The 15950-nt window shown below is 37.0% G+C and overlaps 1 protein-coding gene across 2 annotated transcripts in view; it reads right to left on the bottom strand.

The window, feature by feature from the left end:
- Positions 1–5456: 5456 nt before the first annotated feature.
- Positions 5457–15950, bottom strand: part of SH2D4B (SH2 domain containing 4B) — a 68237-nt gene continuing 57743 nt past the window's right edge. For both annotated transcript variants that reach the window (XM_031602573.2, XM_090144610.1), the window contains exons 7-8: positions 10271–10491; positions 5457–7400 (exon numbers count right to left, since the gene is read on the bottom strand). In XM_031602573.2, the coding sequence (XP_031458433.1) occupies positions 7308–7400; positions 10271–10491 (314 nt within the window). In that variant the 3' untranslated portion in view covers positions 5457–7307. The remainder of the gene's footprint in view (positions 7401–10270; positions 10492–15950) is intronic.

Raw genomic sequence — 15950 nt, 5'->3', positions numbered from 1 at the left:
ACTTCACTTGATAATGAAATAGGTAAAGCGATGTTAATTCAGCCTCAAGTAGGAGCTCTGTTCCATTAAAATTTCATTGATTTGCTGCTGATATAAAACGAACCACCAAAGACATTGATAAAAAAGCTTTGTAAGGGGATATGGCAAGCGATCATCATTTACTAAAGTGTAACTTGAAATGAATTTTAGCACCGTGGGGAGATGCAGACACCACCTTACAAACAGAGCGGTAGCCAGCAAGCAGGCTTCTCCTTCACTGTTGTGAATTTAGTTCATTATTAATAGGGCTGGAGGAGAAAAAGACAGATTTAAATTAAAAAAGCCCTGATGCCTCTTAATTTATCTGCAGCCTGTGGCCCAAAGTAAAAAGCATCCAAGCCCCTTCAAATCACCCTGAGTGTTTGGCAGACGGAATATTTTTAGCCCATTGGATTTTGAGCAACTTCTAAGAACAGCTAGGTTAGCACTTCACGACTCTGTGTGCGGTGCTGTAGAACAGAATAAATAAAAAATGACCTGGCTGTGAAATCCTTATTACCCATTTGTCTCTCACAGACTTCAACAAATTGTTCAAATCTCTGCTCACCAATAGGAAAAAGATGGCTGCAGCAGTTTCGTAAAGCCTCCTTTTAGTCCTTTGCAAACTGGCTGTTATTTAAAGCAGGAAGGGGAAAATATTTTTTTTTTCCTATCAGGAAAATATTTCAAGATTTCAAACATTTTTTTGTTCTCTGATAACCCCACATATTCTCAAATAACCAATCATCTTTCATGGAGAATCTGACACCAGCCTGATCTGGAACTCTGAAATCAAAGTTTCTAGCTTGACTGAGGTCAAGCTATCCATTTCTCCTGTATGATGATGGCTACTCTGTAGGATGCACATCTACACATAGCATGTCTATATATTAAAACTACACGCAAAATCTCACTCAAGAAATGTACCCTATAAAAAAAATTCTCATGTAGGTGGGGTTTGTTTTTTTTGTTTTTAAATATTTATTATTTGCATGTAACATGTTCATTGCAAATGTTTCATTGAACATTTGGCTGTGTAGTCAGAACTTTATATTTCTTAATCAGAACCCTTCACCCACGAGGAGAGTGCTGTTGTGATTAGTCACAATGACAACTTAGAAAATTAGATCTTTTTTCCAACAGAAAGTTAATTAATAGGCTTAGCCTTTTACATAACTACAGCGTAGAAAGTGTTGTCCACTTTCTAAGAAATTGGAATAGTATTTTTAATTTCCAGCTTATTACTTATCATTTCTCTTAATGATTTTTCAGCACTCAAAACAAAGAAAATAAATTGAAATCGTACCAAAAAGATCTAAGTATTTAATACAAAAATATTCAAAATTGTGATGGATACTGTTTTGTTTTGTTTTTTCCTGAATCATCTAACTTGCTAGCTTGATTTTTTCTGAAGAAAACACTACCTGGGGTCTTATTTAAGCCTTCAGATATACACTTCAGTTGTCAACTCAGATTATTTAACGCGCTTGAAGTTCTGAATAGCTATTCACTGGGTTTTCCATTCCTCCCTAAAAGGAAAAATAAGGAGCAAATGGATACCTATTCAAATTTCAAAAACACTGAATATCTGTACTGACTTTGGTGCCTAACGCAACACATTTTTGAGAACTTATTAAAGCACAGAAATGGTTTGAGATAAACTTTTGTGTACTTCTCATATTTTCTCCAGTAAAAAATACCTGTAGATACTTCGAAGCTATTTAATTATAAAACACGGCTACGTTTAGAAAAGCTTTGAGTATTTCAAAAATAGGACAGTTCTACTTTTAAAAACGTCAATGCAAGGTTTTAAAACTCCATTTCTTTCTGGGAAAAATGAAGGGTGATTGTAAGAATTGCCACACGAATTCCAGTGGATGTTGTAACTGCTCAGCATTGGAACCGAGTGAAGATTTTTGACCTACGCAACAGTTTACTCACATGCACAGCACTTAATGGCTTGTTGTCTTGTTGTTTGTTTTTTATTTTAAGCGTAAATAGGTTGCCACACAGCACATAGCACACCAAAATTCAAAACAGACCAACCAGCATGCTGCAAATGCAGCACTGAAGGGGTAACGAAATACCCTCTAACAGTCAGACCAGAACTGTGTGCATTTCGTCATTGCTCTCTGATTTTTTTTCTCAGAGACTCTGAAATAAAAAGTTAATGGTAAAAATGATAACGTCTCACATACTGTAATACATCCTCCATGAAGTCAGATTGCTGTCACAAACAAGAGGGGTTTGAGAACTAAGAAGAAAGCACAATAGGTTATCTTACTAAGAGCGGTGCAATGTTTAGCGTAGGCCTCTGAAATTATTTCCTGTAGTATTTAAGTCCATTATTAAGTTTAATCTCCTAGATGAGTTTCTGTTTTTTTATGACACGGACAGCATTTCCTACAAGAGAGGAGTATAACCTGGGACAGCTTTATTCCTTGTTGAATTTCAAGTGCTATAAAAATGACAAAATTTCATTATGGTTTATGTGGTGAGCAGTGTTTATCTCCTACATTCTCATATCCCAGCAGTTACGTACAATAAATCTAAAAATTATCTGCCCCAAATACCGCATAGTAATGCATAATAATTTGTCTGCGAGAACTATTTCTGATTTCCCTTTCAGGCAATCTACATCCCAGGAATTTTTAGAATAATAGAAATAGCATTAATATTGCTCATGTCTTCACAAGGATTGAGCATTAATGATAAGAAAAGGAACTTCTACCAAATGAGGATATGTAAACACTCTTAGCTCTACATAGCTATATACAAACTGTCTTTACCGTGTTCTTGATCTAGATTTTCACTTTTTCTGTACGCTACTTTTGTACCACTCTTGGAGTACCTAATGTTACTCATTCAACTCCATTTGGGAGTTACATGCTGTATGAGTATTTTCCTGTTGCTGTTGGATAAAAGTAATGTCAGTAAGTCTCACCCTAGATCCTCCGCATGCTAAGCAAGTAAAACACCATGTCTTATGAAATATTAAATGCAAGACTTGGTCAACTGTTATACATAAATCTGTGTGAAATAAAGACAATATGAGCTCCTTTTCTTTCCTATTCTCTCAATTGTTCATGACTGCATGACCTTCTTCCACACAGAATTCTCATTAAAACTGAGAACAGAGCAGAAATGGCAGCACAACTTGAAAGGAGACGTTAACACGCTAAGCATTTCCTTCGCACACACAAAAGGACACAATTAAGACCCAACTAAATGTCCAACCTCTTTTAAACCGATTTATTCTCCATAAGAAAAATCAAATATCAACGTTTAATAAAGACACTATAAAATTATTACCTTAATTTAAAACTACTGGCAGAAATTCCAAGAGAATAGAAACAAAATTCACTGAAGGCTCCAGCCTACTAGAAAATTTGCATTAGCTACGGATCATAATTTAAGTGTACAAGCTACAGGACTAATTGCTAGCAGTAAACAAATATTTGAAGAGGTTTCATGCAGCACTTGAGTAGCAAGAAACGAGCTATAAAAATCAATTAAGTATCATTATCATCAGACAGCATGTCAAAAGATTCATCTCAGGAAACACAAATCAAACATCTGGTCAAGTGCAAACACATCATTCTGTAACTGATAGCCCAGCCAGGGACACATTATTACTTCACAGAGGTCACTAACCCCATTCTCTCAAGAACAGAAAAAGAAATCCTAAAGCAAAGGCAGAATAAGACAGAAAAGAAAGTCAGTCCTTGAATATCATTGAAAAACAGACTCAAACTAGTAAACAATGCAAATAAATTCACTAAAAGAAAAGAAGAAAAAATTTTTATCTCATTGTAAACAGCCCTTTTTCACTTGAGATCAAGTTTGTTTTGTTGCATTGAGTAAAGAGAAGAATTCAGACTGCAGTGAAATGCGGTGTAACTCCATTAATGCTCTGCAGCCAGGCTTGCGGGGACTTAGGAGAATGAACAGCAGCAGATCTCTAGTTCTGAAAACTGAATTGTTTTACTGTCGTCAGTGTGTTAACCCTGGTTCACTTCAGCAGAGAAATGTGTTTTACAGATTTGATTCAAAGCCATTGAAATCTAGTGGAAACTCTCTCTGAATTCATGGTGTTTATGAACAGTTTCTACTCAGTAAGTCTAAAACTAATCTCCACTTCAGCTAGCATTTTTATGTAGATATCTGTTGAGGCAGGAGCTACCTTTTGTTCAACACTTAATCAGCACAAAAAGGATTCAGAACTTAATAACTAGTTTGGATTATGCTTTTGTACAAGTAGTAATATATAAATACACTCATTCTAGATAGTTATTTCATTACAGTAATTATAGGAGATAATAGACTGCCACCTATATTCCTGGAGGAGCCTTGAAAATCTCATCCATGACTACTGTCAATTCCTTTGCTTGATTTTTGCTCTTCCTTAGAGGAGACATCAATGGCAAATAGGAAATATCTATGTATGCACATACAAAGAATAAAACAGAACTAGAAGGAACAAATGCAAGAAAAAATAAGAATAAATCCTCAGGAGCTGCTTTTTTAAAGATATGTGCAAGTAAGCATGGGAACTTGCATGCCATTTTTTTTTATTGCTATGAAACAGACATAAAGAAAAGCGTTTAGAAGTTTACCTTATTGCCTTAACATTTTTCCCTGTGAAACAGAATTACTGTAGTAGGTCTCTCATCATATTCCCAGTGGTCTCACTGACAAAAAAAAATGCCTGGAAATTTTATAATGAAAATCCATAACACCTACCTCTTATGACCCAATAATAGCTACTGATAGAAAAACAGATCAGAAAGCGAGGCTTAAAGGTCACTGCAAAAAAGAATAAAACTGCCCATTCTAGACAATGAAACTGCAGCAGAAGAAAAAATTTTGCACACAGAGATGAACAGCTTCAGAAAACAGCAAATGTAGAGGTAGACAGGATAGAGCAGATACAGTGTTCAAGGCTTTAAAAAGGACCAGGCCAACTCTTGTGAAAGGTACACTGAGCTCAAACTCACCTTACTGCTGAAAGCTCTGAGGCCTGCAGAGGAAAAGGGCAACCTTTAAAGCAGAGGCTGCAGTGCCTATTCTTCCTCCAAGAGCAGCAAAACGCCAAAATGCTTCCAAAACAATGGGATAAGCACATTTTTCCCTATTATTTATCAATGTGTTTTTTTTCCCATTTTTTTTTTTTTTTTATCAGTGCAGACAGCAACCGCACATCTCTACCAAGGAAAGTTTCTGTTCTTAATTTCTCCTTGCTATGATCTCCCTTTGTTTCTTTCAAAATTTATCTTCAGTCAAGCTGCACTCTATTTCACTGCTGCTGCTGCTGCTTCTGGTTATATATTGTTGAGTTTTTCTTTGCTGATACTCTATGAATCGGCTGGTTGTTTTTCATTGTTTCTGTGAAGCTACAGAAGAAAGAAAGCAATTCCTTTATTTGAGAATTCTGACATTTATTAGCATAATAAACTTCTCAGATGAAATTGCAGTTTTCCAGACAGCAATTTCATTTGCAGAGGAACTTAAAAAAAAATTATTTGAAAGCCAGGTAAAACCTAGAATGAGAAGAGGATGGAATCAGCAGAAAAATTAACAACACGAAGGTAACTTAGGAAACGTAGTCCAAAGTGAAAATGATGATGCTGTTATGATGTTGACTACATCAGAACAGGACACATAGGATAGAAAGCTATATGCTCAAGCCTTCTTAGCCCTAAAATAAATACATACATACATACATAAATGGAACATTCTGTTTAATTAGAAATAAATTGAACTATTCTCAACAGTCTCTGTGAATGTGAATTCCTTTCTTCAACACTCTGGCCTCAGAGGTGTGTATGGGTCCTCACAAGTATGGATACTTACCTCTGAAAGGTAAGAAAGCAGCTAGTAGATACGGGAGCTGTTTGGAGGGTTTAGATAGCTCTTGCTAAACGTTCTATTGAGGGCAGAGAGGAAAGCAGCTTCCCTACGGCTTTTATAGTGTCCATATTTGAAATGCACAGTGAATCACCACTGTGCTGAGCTCCATGTTCTGGAGCACTGTGGTCCCAGATCAGACATACCACACCAGGCTTCTCCTTTAACAGAGATCATAGATTATACTAGAGGAGTTAATTAAGTCTATATTCAGAATAGCAGAGCTGTATTCCATTTTGAGGATCCAGACCCTGGTGATCTGTACAAAAGCATACTTTTAAAAAAATCAAAGACACCGTGGGTATCTTGGCTCTTTATCTAGCTTCCAAGTCACATGGTATCTCAAGATATCAGCTGCAGCTAAATAATGTCCTATCTCAGAAAACTCAGTTGCTGTGAAAAGCCCATATGTCTTATCTGGGAACTGGATGCTAAGAGCAACTCCAGCTAATAAGCATTGGTTATTTACTGCATTTCCTGAATTGATTTGTTAAGAGGTGTTACAGTAACCACTTAAAGCTCAGCCAAGGAAGATATCTGGTACTACCAAGGAAGATAACTAGTACTATAGCAAAGTAGAAGTAGGAATCTCAAGCATGCATCTTGTACATCAGAAAAAAACCTAAACATGACAAGGTCAGTCTGAGTTGTGGTTGCTGCTACAAATCAAAGTGGTTACTAGAATAACAAGTTTATTCTAAACTGACTGTTTTTTTGTACTGAAGAATTCCTTCCAAGGCAGCTCAACTGCATGTAATTGTAAACACAATGAGAATGAGTGTTCCGACTGTCTCTGCTGCAGTGAACTCTGTCAGTATGTATTGAAAAGCAGGATAGAAAGACTTCAGCTATATCTAATCATTTCAGCAATCACAAACTGGAAAAGGACATTTTAAGACTGCATTGCTTGCTTCCAAAAGTGCACAACTGAGTGAAGAGATCATCAACGGAAACTAACAGATTTTGCTTTGGAAAAAAGAGCTTGTTCAACAATATTGGTACATTACACAAGACTCAACGAATAGTTCCCAGCCATACTTCAATCTGTTAAAAGTATATGATTTTGCATTTTCAATCTTAAACGTCAGGAAAATTAGGACAGCAACTTAGCTTTCACTACAATTGGCCACAACCTTTTAAAAATTCCTGGAAATAGTCCTCATCTGTAATCTGTCAGTAGTTTTTCATCTTTAAAAAGCTTGCAATATGAATAATCTTGATAAATCACATGTTGAGCAGAAACATTTGGGGTCTTCTAATGAGGACGCTCTTTGGCCACAAGACCAGTGGCTTAGAAAGTCTGTTAATTACTTTTTGGTGTTTACTTTTGTGGCTTTCTATTATTACTGCAGCTACCCAGAGCAAATTCCAATGAGTCCTGGTTACTCAAATAAAGGGCTGTAGTCTGGTGGATTCTTCTGCTGTCCGCATGGCTCCAGTAGCAGCTCCCCACCTGACGATGTGATGATTTCTTCCTAGAAAGGTAAAACAAATTAGAGATCATTCATAGACATCTAAGTCTTTCCCTGAATTCTAAGAAAAGAAGCTGATAGTGTTAAAAAAACAAACAAAACATTTGATTAGTAATCAGCTACAAAGCATACTTGATAAAAATAAGTAAAGATCAGCTAAGGGATCCTATCAACTATGTATTTTCTTCTTGCTTTAATTTGTATTTATGTCAATGCTAAATTGTGCCAATATCAAATAGCTGATACACAAAAAGTGCTGTGATTTGACTCACCTCTAAGTTGCTATGCTAAGACAAACAGCTATAGATGCCTGTAAAAAGTGTTCTCAATGATTAATTTAACAGACATAGCAGTCCTACTGCGCTACTCCCACAGCTTTTGCGATGCAGGAAACTTTCCCAAGAAGACTGAGCAGGAGCTCAATGCTGAGTGCTCACACACAACAGTGTAACAGCTTTCTGGCTGAGAAGCAAAAGATAGTAATCTTGCTAAGACAAAAATAATCTTAAAAAATAGCACCTCTTTTCATCAATTAGATACCCACATAACAAACCTGTACTTCTAGTAATTGATCACTAAGACTAATAATAATAATAAAGAACTTACTAAAATAGTAGAGAACACGGTCTTTGCATTATTTCTAGAGCCATGATAATTCATTTTTGTTATTGCATAAGTTGGAGATTTACACATGCACTGGTACTGACTGCAATGGCATAAAATTTGATCCAAGTTTTAGGCCTAAATTTTTAAAAAGGCATCCAGTTTCCATTAAAATGCAGTGGAAATTTGGTGCCCGGTTTCCTCAGAACGCATACAGAGTCCAAGACGTGGTTCCATCCAGTCACTCATCAGGCTAAGTTCTGAAAATTTATTACTCAAATTAAATACTTTTGAGAAAGTTATGAGAAAGCAAATACAAGGATTTAGCAATTAGGTTGGATATATTACTGCTGCTTGCTGCACAGTACGTAGGTGCAAATAACTGAAAAGGAACATTTACATTCTTTCTGCAAGATACTTGTTCTTCCCATTAACAATCAGTGGAGTGATTTCTTCATATTAACTTTTTTAATTGAAATGAAGCAGCTGTAAATGAATAAGCTCTAATAACTGAAGGACTAGTTATGCCAGCCTTGCTCATTTTGATTGGAAGTGAAAAGGAACCTTCAAGGAGTTTTGGCATCTTTTAGGTTAGGAAGCTCTACTCTTGGCAAAAACAGTAATGAGAAGGCAGCAATTCCTCCAGATAATATAGCAATAGCTACAGGAGAAAGGGTTTTCGATTTGGAGAAATCAAAATTGCATAACCAGTTACCAAAAGGCTGTAGGGTACTTGACAATGTACATCACCAAGATGGGTAGGCAGAGAAGCTTCTAAGAAAACTGTATGAGAGAGAGGATAAGAAGCCTACAGAACTGGTTGTCAAAGGGAGCAGTTTTAATGTAGCTGTTAAACTAGACACTTAAAAGAGAACTGTCTGGTGACATTAAAGGAAAGGTGAAAGAGTTGCTCTGACAGGCTCAATACGGGGGGAACTAATACCTATTATCAAGGAATATCTAAAAAAACCTTTAAACATCGGGAACTACAAGCTATTCAGCTTCTGAAAAGTACTCTACTGCTGTCTGTAAATAGATAGGTTTCTAGTACAGAGATTGCCTGGGATGAGAAAAGTCATAACAAAAATAGAACAAATAAATCATTGTCAGTCAAACCAAATGAGTTTGGGATTTTCTGCCCTTGATGACCATCTATGTTTCTATGAAGCATATCACGCTATAATTCCTCTTCCTTCATAAAATGCAAATTCTGAGAAACTCAGCTTCATTTTGTTAAACCAATAAAATCCAAAAGAACTGACTTACAGTACGCTGTACTGCTAATAATAGTTGTAATTTAAGGATTACAGCTGCAGGTTCCACTGAAGAGAAGTTGCAAACTAAGTGAAATACCAAAGATTCAGAAGGGAAGGGAGATTAGAACAAAAATAATCTCTGCTTAGTGTCTGTGAGACTGAATATGGGAAAAATTAAATGCTGTGATTTAAAGAACAAAAATAATAGAATTAGTTTGAAGTATGAGTGAAAAAATGATAAGGGGTAAAAAGATGAAAAAAGAAAAGGGACAGAAAAATAGAAAAGAGGTTGAAGAGAAACTGAAAGCGTTGGTAAGGGAGAAAAGGAGAATTAAAACTGATGAAGAGGATGGAGAAAGAGATGAGGTGATGGAAAGAGCCTACGCTAGCAGAAACAGCGCTTCTATTTCATCTCCTTAGCTAAACAGGAAACATGAGTTAGAGACAAAGTAATTCAAACCCATCTAAACTTAGCACAGATCTCAATTAAGTTACTCTCATAAAGTTGTTTTGGATGATAAGGAACAACTCTTAGCACCTCCCTACAACAGAAAACCTCCATATTCCTCTCCTGCAGTGCTCCACTGCTCTGCTTTCGTACATTACAGCCCTCACATCAAAGGCTAGAAATGCTGAAATTTCATTAAAAGCCCTTTTCTGTGGTATTTCCCATGCAATTCTATAAAGCAAGGAGGCTCAAAAAGTGTTAGTTCTCTCAACCCTTATTAATCCGTTTTTAGCCTATGAAAGTTTACATTGCAGAAGACTCCGCTTAGAAGGAAACATGAACACGAGACGTCTGTAGAGAAAGAAGGGGAACAGCTTTCTGATTCACTGCAACAAAAGATACCAACTATAAATGTTAAAGCAAGGCTTTCTCTAGAATATACACACACATATATTCCTTTCCTTGCTATCCTTACTTCTCTCTAGTGTGGTTTCAAATTACGTGGTTACTCTTTAAATTATTAATCACCTCCACTCAACTATCGATCTCTACCTAGCGAGTGTTACCTTGTGAAAATCAATAAGGTCTGTCAGTGTTGCGTGTCGGTTTGGATCTACCCCCAAGAAGCTGTAGAAATCCCCCGAAGCATCAACCAAGAAGTGTTTGAACCCGCTTTGTTGGCGATAAGACAATGCGTAGCCCCAGATTTTCTCACTGACTCGCACCAGGAATGTTCCTTCAGATTTATTCATCAGCAGCTCTTCTGCCTCCTGGCGACTAATAATACCTGTGTCATGGCAAAGAAAAAAGCTGCAGGTAAGATGACAACAGATTGGCAGAACTTAGCAGAACCAATGAAACAATTGCAGAGTATAAGTAAAACTAAAATTGCTTAGCTTCTTAATATTCAAATGATGGTAGGAGGAGTTACAGCTATGGAGACTACGTAACCGCTATCTGCTTTTGAGAGTTAGCTATAGAAGATGTGATGGTGCTGCATTAGATACGTCTTTAAACAATCTGGTTAAGAATCACTTTTTCCCACCTTATCACACTTTCAGAAGTGCATAAACACAACTGGTACATCAGACACATGGTTTGTGAACAAGACATCATTTATCACAACTAGCACAATTTGGCGTTGCAATTTGAACCTGAACTATCTCGCTGATATCTGTGATTGCATTGCTATCCTTCTGACTTTCAAGTGTTTTAACAGATCCTAAGCAATGTAAACTATGCCAGTGCCTGAAGAAAAAGCGTTTTGCTGGGGTTTTCTTGACGCAACAACTTCTTTCAGGTGCATACAGATAAACTGGAGCAAAAACAGACTGGCCCTGGGCAGCCTGGTCTAGTGGCTAGCAACCCTGCCCACAGCAGGGGGATTGAAACTAGATGAACTCCAAAGTCCTTTTCAACCCAGGCCATTCTATGATTCTATGATTGTACGAAACCAAATCCTGCAGCTATCAGAACTATTAAAAGAGATGAATGTATTAAGTTATCTGGTCACAGGCTTGCTATTCTAGGAAATGCTGTTACAGAGGAGAACAAGAAACAAAGATTGCAGTCCTCTTCTTTCAGGCTTAAGTTCAGAGTAATAACCTCCTTTAATTAATATATCTGTAGCCATGAACTAGAGTACAAACACAAATAAGTGGCTATTGGATACATTAATCATAATTGAGCTAGTGTTTATGGCTCATAATGAGCAATAATGAGTTACGCACCTTGCTCAAAACAAGAGAAAACAAAATATTGTGAGGCTTCTTGCAGTACATAGCTGTCATCCTGTGGTTTTATGCTGTTTTTCCTCCCGAGCCAACCTAACTTTATAAAAAATGTGTCAGGGAAAAAAACTCTCAATATCCTGGTCACTAACTACTTGTTTTTTACATTCCCCCTCCCTGAATTCATTCCTTTGCTATACAACAAACCTATTCCTCAGGAATTAAGAAGGATTACAAAATCAGATTAATAAGCAAAGGAGAAAGTTTAACAACAGCAGAGCTTTCAACTTTCCCATTTTATTCTTCTGTGCTGGATACATCCTCATCACTTCTTTCCTTTCTGGTCCTTTCTTTTCCTTTCTGGATATAGCACTGATGTTGCTGGTACTTCCGCTGGCAAACAGGGTTCAACAGATAAACCCTGAAGTGCAATGCAAAATGTGTGATCAGAAACATGTCTCACTGTCTACATGGAGAGTTTGGTTCCAGTTTCTCTGATAGACCTCGAGGACAATAAAAATGTCTCATAATTATCTGTAAAATACCAGATGCTCACTTTAATCAAGAACAGATGTTGAGTTAGGCCATCCTGGATGCAAGCAGGGCATAAATGTCAATAAATAATATATATACATGTTCCAAAGTCACTCTCTGTGAAGCTAAATACATAAATATTACAATACATATTACATTAAAGGGAACTGGTTGTCATTATATAACCCTGCACACATCCCAGTGAACATTCCATAGAGTTCAAGTGCTGAAAACCGCACAGTTTTTTAGTGTATTAATAAGCATATCCCAGGAACTGACAGTTAGTACAAAGCAGAGCCTACCTCAAAGACCAAACTGTGGGATGCTCTAATTAAGCCCGTACAGAAAACGATCACTCTGGGAGGTGTGGGAAGGGACTGACAAGATTCGGATCCTAATAGCAAGCAATGTGTGCACCGTTAAGAAAGATAGAAAAGTTCTTCCTCATTCCATTTTTGCCTACCTTGAGGCAATGAGTTTCTTTTACAGTTTTACGTGGTGCAATGCTGACAATGATGACAAAGGCTCAGACCCAGAGGGACTCAGAGGTCCCTAATGAAATACCATCAGAACTGAGAAGAAACATACACATACATGCTCTGCTGAATAAGGTACCAATCTTTTTTTGGAGGATACTACATCATCCTTACACCTGCCACGCAAAATAAGCAGTAAACATGCAAACATATGCACTTGTTTAGGAACAGCCTGCAACTGCTCCGTTATCAGTGTCAATTGCTACACTTTGCGATACTAAAAACGGAGTTACTGGGAGAATTCCAAGATGAATCGTTAAAAGTAACTCTCAAACTCTGCTCAAATGAAAACACAGCGCAAGTATGAATCCATATAATACAGCATGTTATGCAGAGCCATATAGCAGGTGACACACACCAAGAAATCCAACTCTTCGTTAAAGCAAACATACATTCTTTAAACTGACTGAATGTGAATACACTAAGATTTTTATCGTTATTACAATGCCTACTTCCATGAAAAATCTTTCCTAGAAACAAATTTAGATGAGATATAGACCACAACGAGTTCACAGCACTCAACGGTGCAGGAAAGAACAAACAGTTCCATCAGCAACGAACAGCATATTAGCTCCAATAACCAGTGTTTACACAGTAATTCTAGGTTAAAAACACACTGCTAACTTTGGGGATAAGAACTGGGTGACGTTACAATTAGCCCTATCAAAGCCTAACCAGGGTCTGAAAGGTTACACAGCTCTGATGAGGAATGAGTTGGCCTAGGCAATTCGGCAGCTACAAAAAATTGTTTATAAAATCAAACAAAAAAATGGCTTGCATTATATGGTAAACAGTAGTCTCAGGATACTATCAGGTATACAATATCAAATTATTTTAGCATCAATTAGTTTAATACTAAACAATCTGCTCACCCGCTGTCAGATCTCACCAGTAGATAACATCCACATGACGTTATCTTCCTTGCCAGAGTTTATTTTTGGTCTGGGCACGTTTTGTCATTGAGTAGGTGAGAAAAGCTACATTGCTCACAGCCAAATTCTTTTTGTTTTATTCTCTTTTCTACTAAAGATAGTGTAATAAACTGTCAGCCAGAGACTTTCCTCTCTTTTTCTCTCCTGACTCTCAAATAGTGCAGTTTCTTCCACCCCACCCTTCTCTATCTTCCTATTATTTTATTGTTCTACGGTTCAATTCTACAATGGGTGGTGATCGCAGCACTGAAAGTCTTCCTTAACCCTTTCAAAAATATTATACTATCCTCAGGACAAGTAGAAAAAGTGGCACTGCTCACTCCTGGAGTGGCTTAGAGAAATTAACAAAATCAGTGAAACCCTTACATGAACATTTAAAATAGCTCAAACTGAAGTCAAGAAACTTTGGTTTCCCAAGGCTCTGGTAAGAGGTTTAGAATCACCAATGTTCTTCTTTGTGCTAGTTAGGATTAAACAGTTTCTGGAAAAGAAAATCACTGGTGATTTGAAAGGGTTTTTTTTTTTTTTTTTGCTGATCCTTGCCAGTCTCTTAAAAAAAAAAAAAGGTAATAAGTACTGTTGGTGTACAGCAATGCTGTACATCATCAGTATATCAGCACTGCGGCATATACTTCAAACTTTAGTAAATAACATTAAGAGAGTTACAATTAGGTATGCCAGCTGAAGATTTGGCCCCAAGTAGCGGAATCAGTGCTCTATGCACAGCTTTCTAAAATAGACAGTAAAAAGAAAATCACTCGTCAATCATCAGTATCAGCATTTTAAGTCTGAGTGCTCCAACACATACCAGTGTATATGAACAGAAGTTAGCTACCCCACTGAAACTCACTTCAGTGCTTCCCTTACATGTTCCACCTGTCATTTCAAATAATGTATCTCAGAGAATACATACTACCTATTCTCCACAGCAAACTGCAGAAGAGCAGTAGTTTTGACTGGGAGAGGGTCAAAGGTGTGACTCCTCTTAAAAACAGAAATCCTAGTAGCTGGCTTGACTTTAGTCCCTTTTACATACAATGCATGTACCCATCATATTATACAAATCGACATGCCCACTTCAAACATCCTAGTGTTGCAATGCTTAAAAACAAGCATTTTAAGTTTTTAGGGAGAGAATAAAATTTTGAAAGATAGTTTTTTCAAATCACAGAACAGGAACTTATTAATCACGAACTAATTGTTCCCAATTACTGGCTTTCTTTTTATGTACAGATCATATCACGACAATTTGTAGATGGTAGGCAAGTCTTAACGATTCTGTTGTAATCACGATTTTTTTTTTTTATTGCCACCAATCCTCCAGAAAAGGAAGAAGAACATCTTGTTATTTAGAGCATAATAAGATCACACAACAACTGCAGATTCCATTATGAGTTTAGCGGGCACAGCCCACTAATTCTTGTGCTGCCTTCAGGTTTGCAGTGCACTCGTTAGCAAGAAAATACTATGCTGAAATATTATGCAATGATACTTCAGTTTCCCAGTCTTCTCTCCGTATTATCCTACACACATCCTCAACTGAAACTCAGGAGAAGAAATACATAAATATTTGTTAAGATAATGCTGTAACAAGAATGAATCCAAACTAAAAATGTGATAAAATTTGCCAAAAAGGCAAGACAATGTACTAGTCTAAAATTATTTTTTGATGATACAATTGAAGTCATGTCCATTGACTGTGAACTAGCAGTATCCATGTGATCTAGCAGTGACCTAATACATAGGTAACTCCAAAACTATTGTCTCCTCTTCATTTCTATGGAAACTAGAGCAGGTACAAAGAGCACGACAACGCTATTTGAGAGAGCAAATTCAGAGCTACAAAACAGAATTTTCAAGATAGTCAACACCATTAGCTGTATGTTTTCAGAATTGATGAGCAAAAGCCTGCATGCCAGTCATAAAAATCTGCACTGCCATCTGTAACGTGGCTTCTCTCTCACATCAATGCTGAAACACCTCACTCTGTTCACATCTGTTGTTTGGTCTTGATAAATTTTCAGCAAGAACTGACGAATGTCAGTGGGTGCCATTGTTTCTGTATAGAGGAATTGAATCTGCTTCATACAGACTTCCACATGTTGGCATTGTGGGCCAACATAATAGGAGAAATTACTTTTGAAATTGCCCTGCTACCATGTCAATACAGAAACATAATTTGCCTTTAATGATTAAGACATCTTTAACATGCTCATATGCATTGATTTAAATCAGAGGTTGACTGAGATTGGAGGGACAATAGGTATAAACACAGCCCAAAAATGCTCACCTCCCCACTTGCAACAGAAACTATGCACTTATCCAAAGTGTTCTCGCTTTTCATCTACTTTTTCCTCAGTTAGAATTCACTTCAGTGCGAGAGGTTTTACACCCAGATGAGAAGCAACACAAATGCAGGCTTGAATAAATAATTATGAGAGCATTCATGCCAAAAGTGCTTTCATTAACTTTATGAAAAGCATTCTATTTCATGAAAAAATTGATTTGCTGAAC

The sequence above is a fragment of the Phasianus colchicus genome, chromosome 8, assembly GCF_987193195.1.
Source record: "Phasianus colchicus chromosome 8, bPhaCol1.hap1.1, whole genome shotgun sequence".
Taxonomy (NCBI): Eukaryota; Metazoa; Chordata; class Aves; order Galliformes; family Phasianidae; genus Phasianus; species Phasianus colchicus.
The sequence above is the reverse complement of the archived record's forward strand: the minus strand, read 5'-3'. Positions and strand labels throughout refer to the sequence as shown.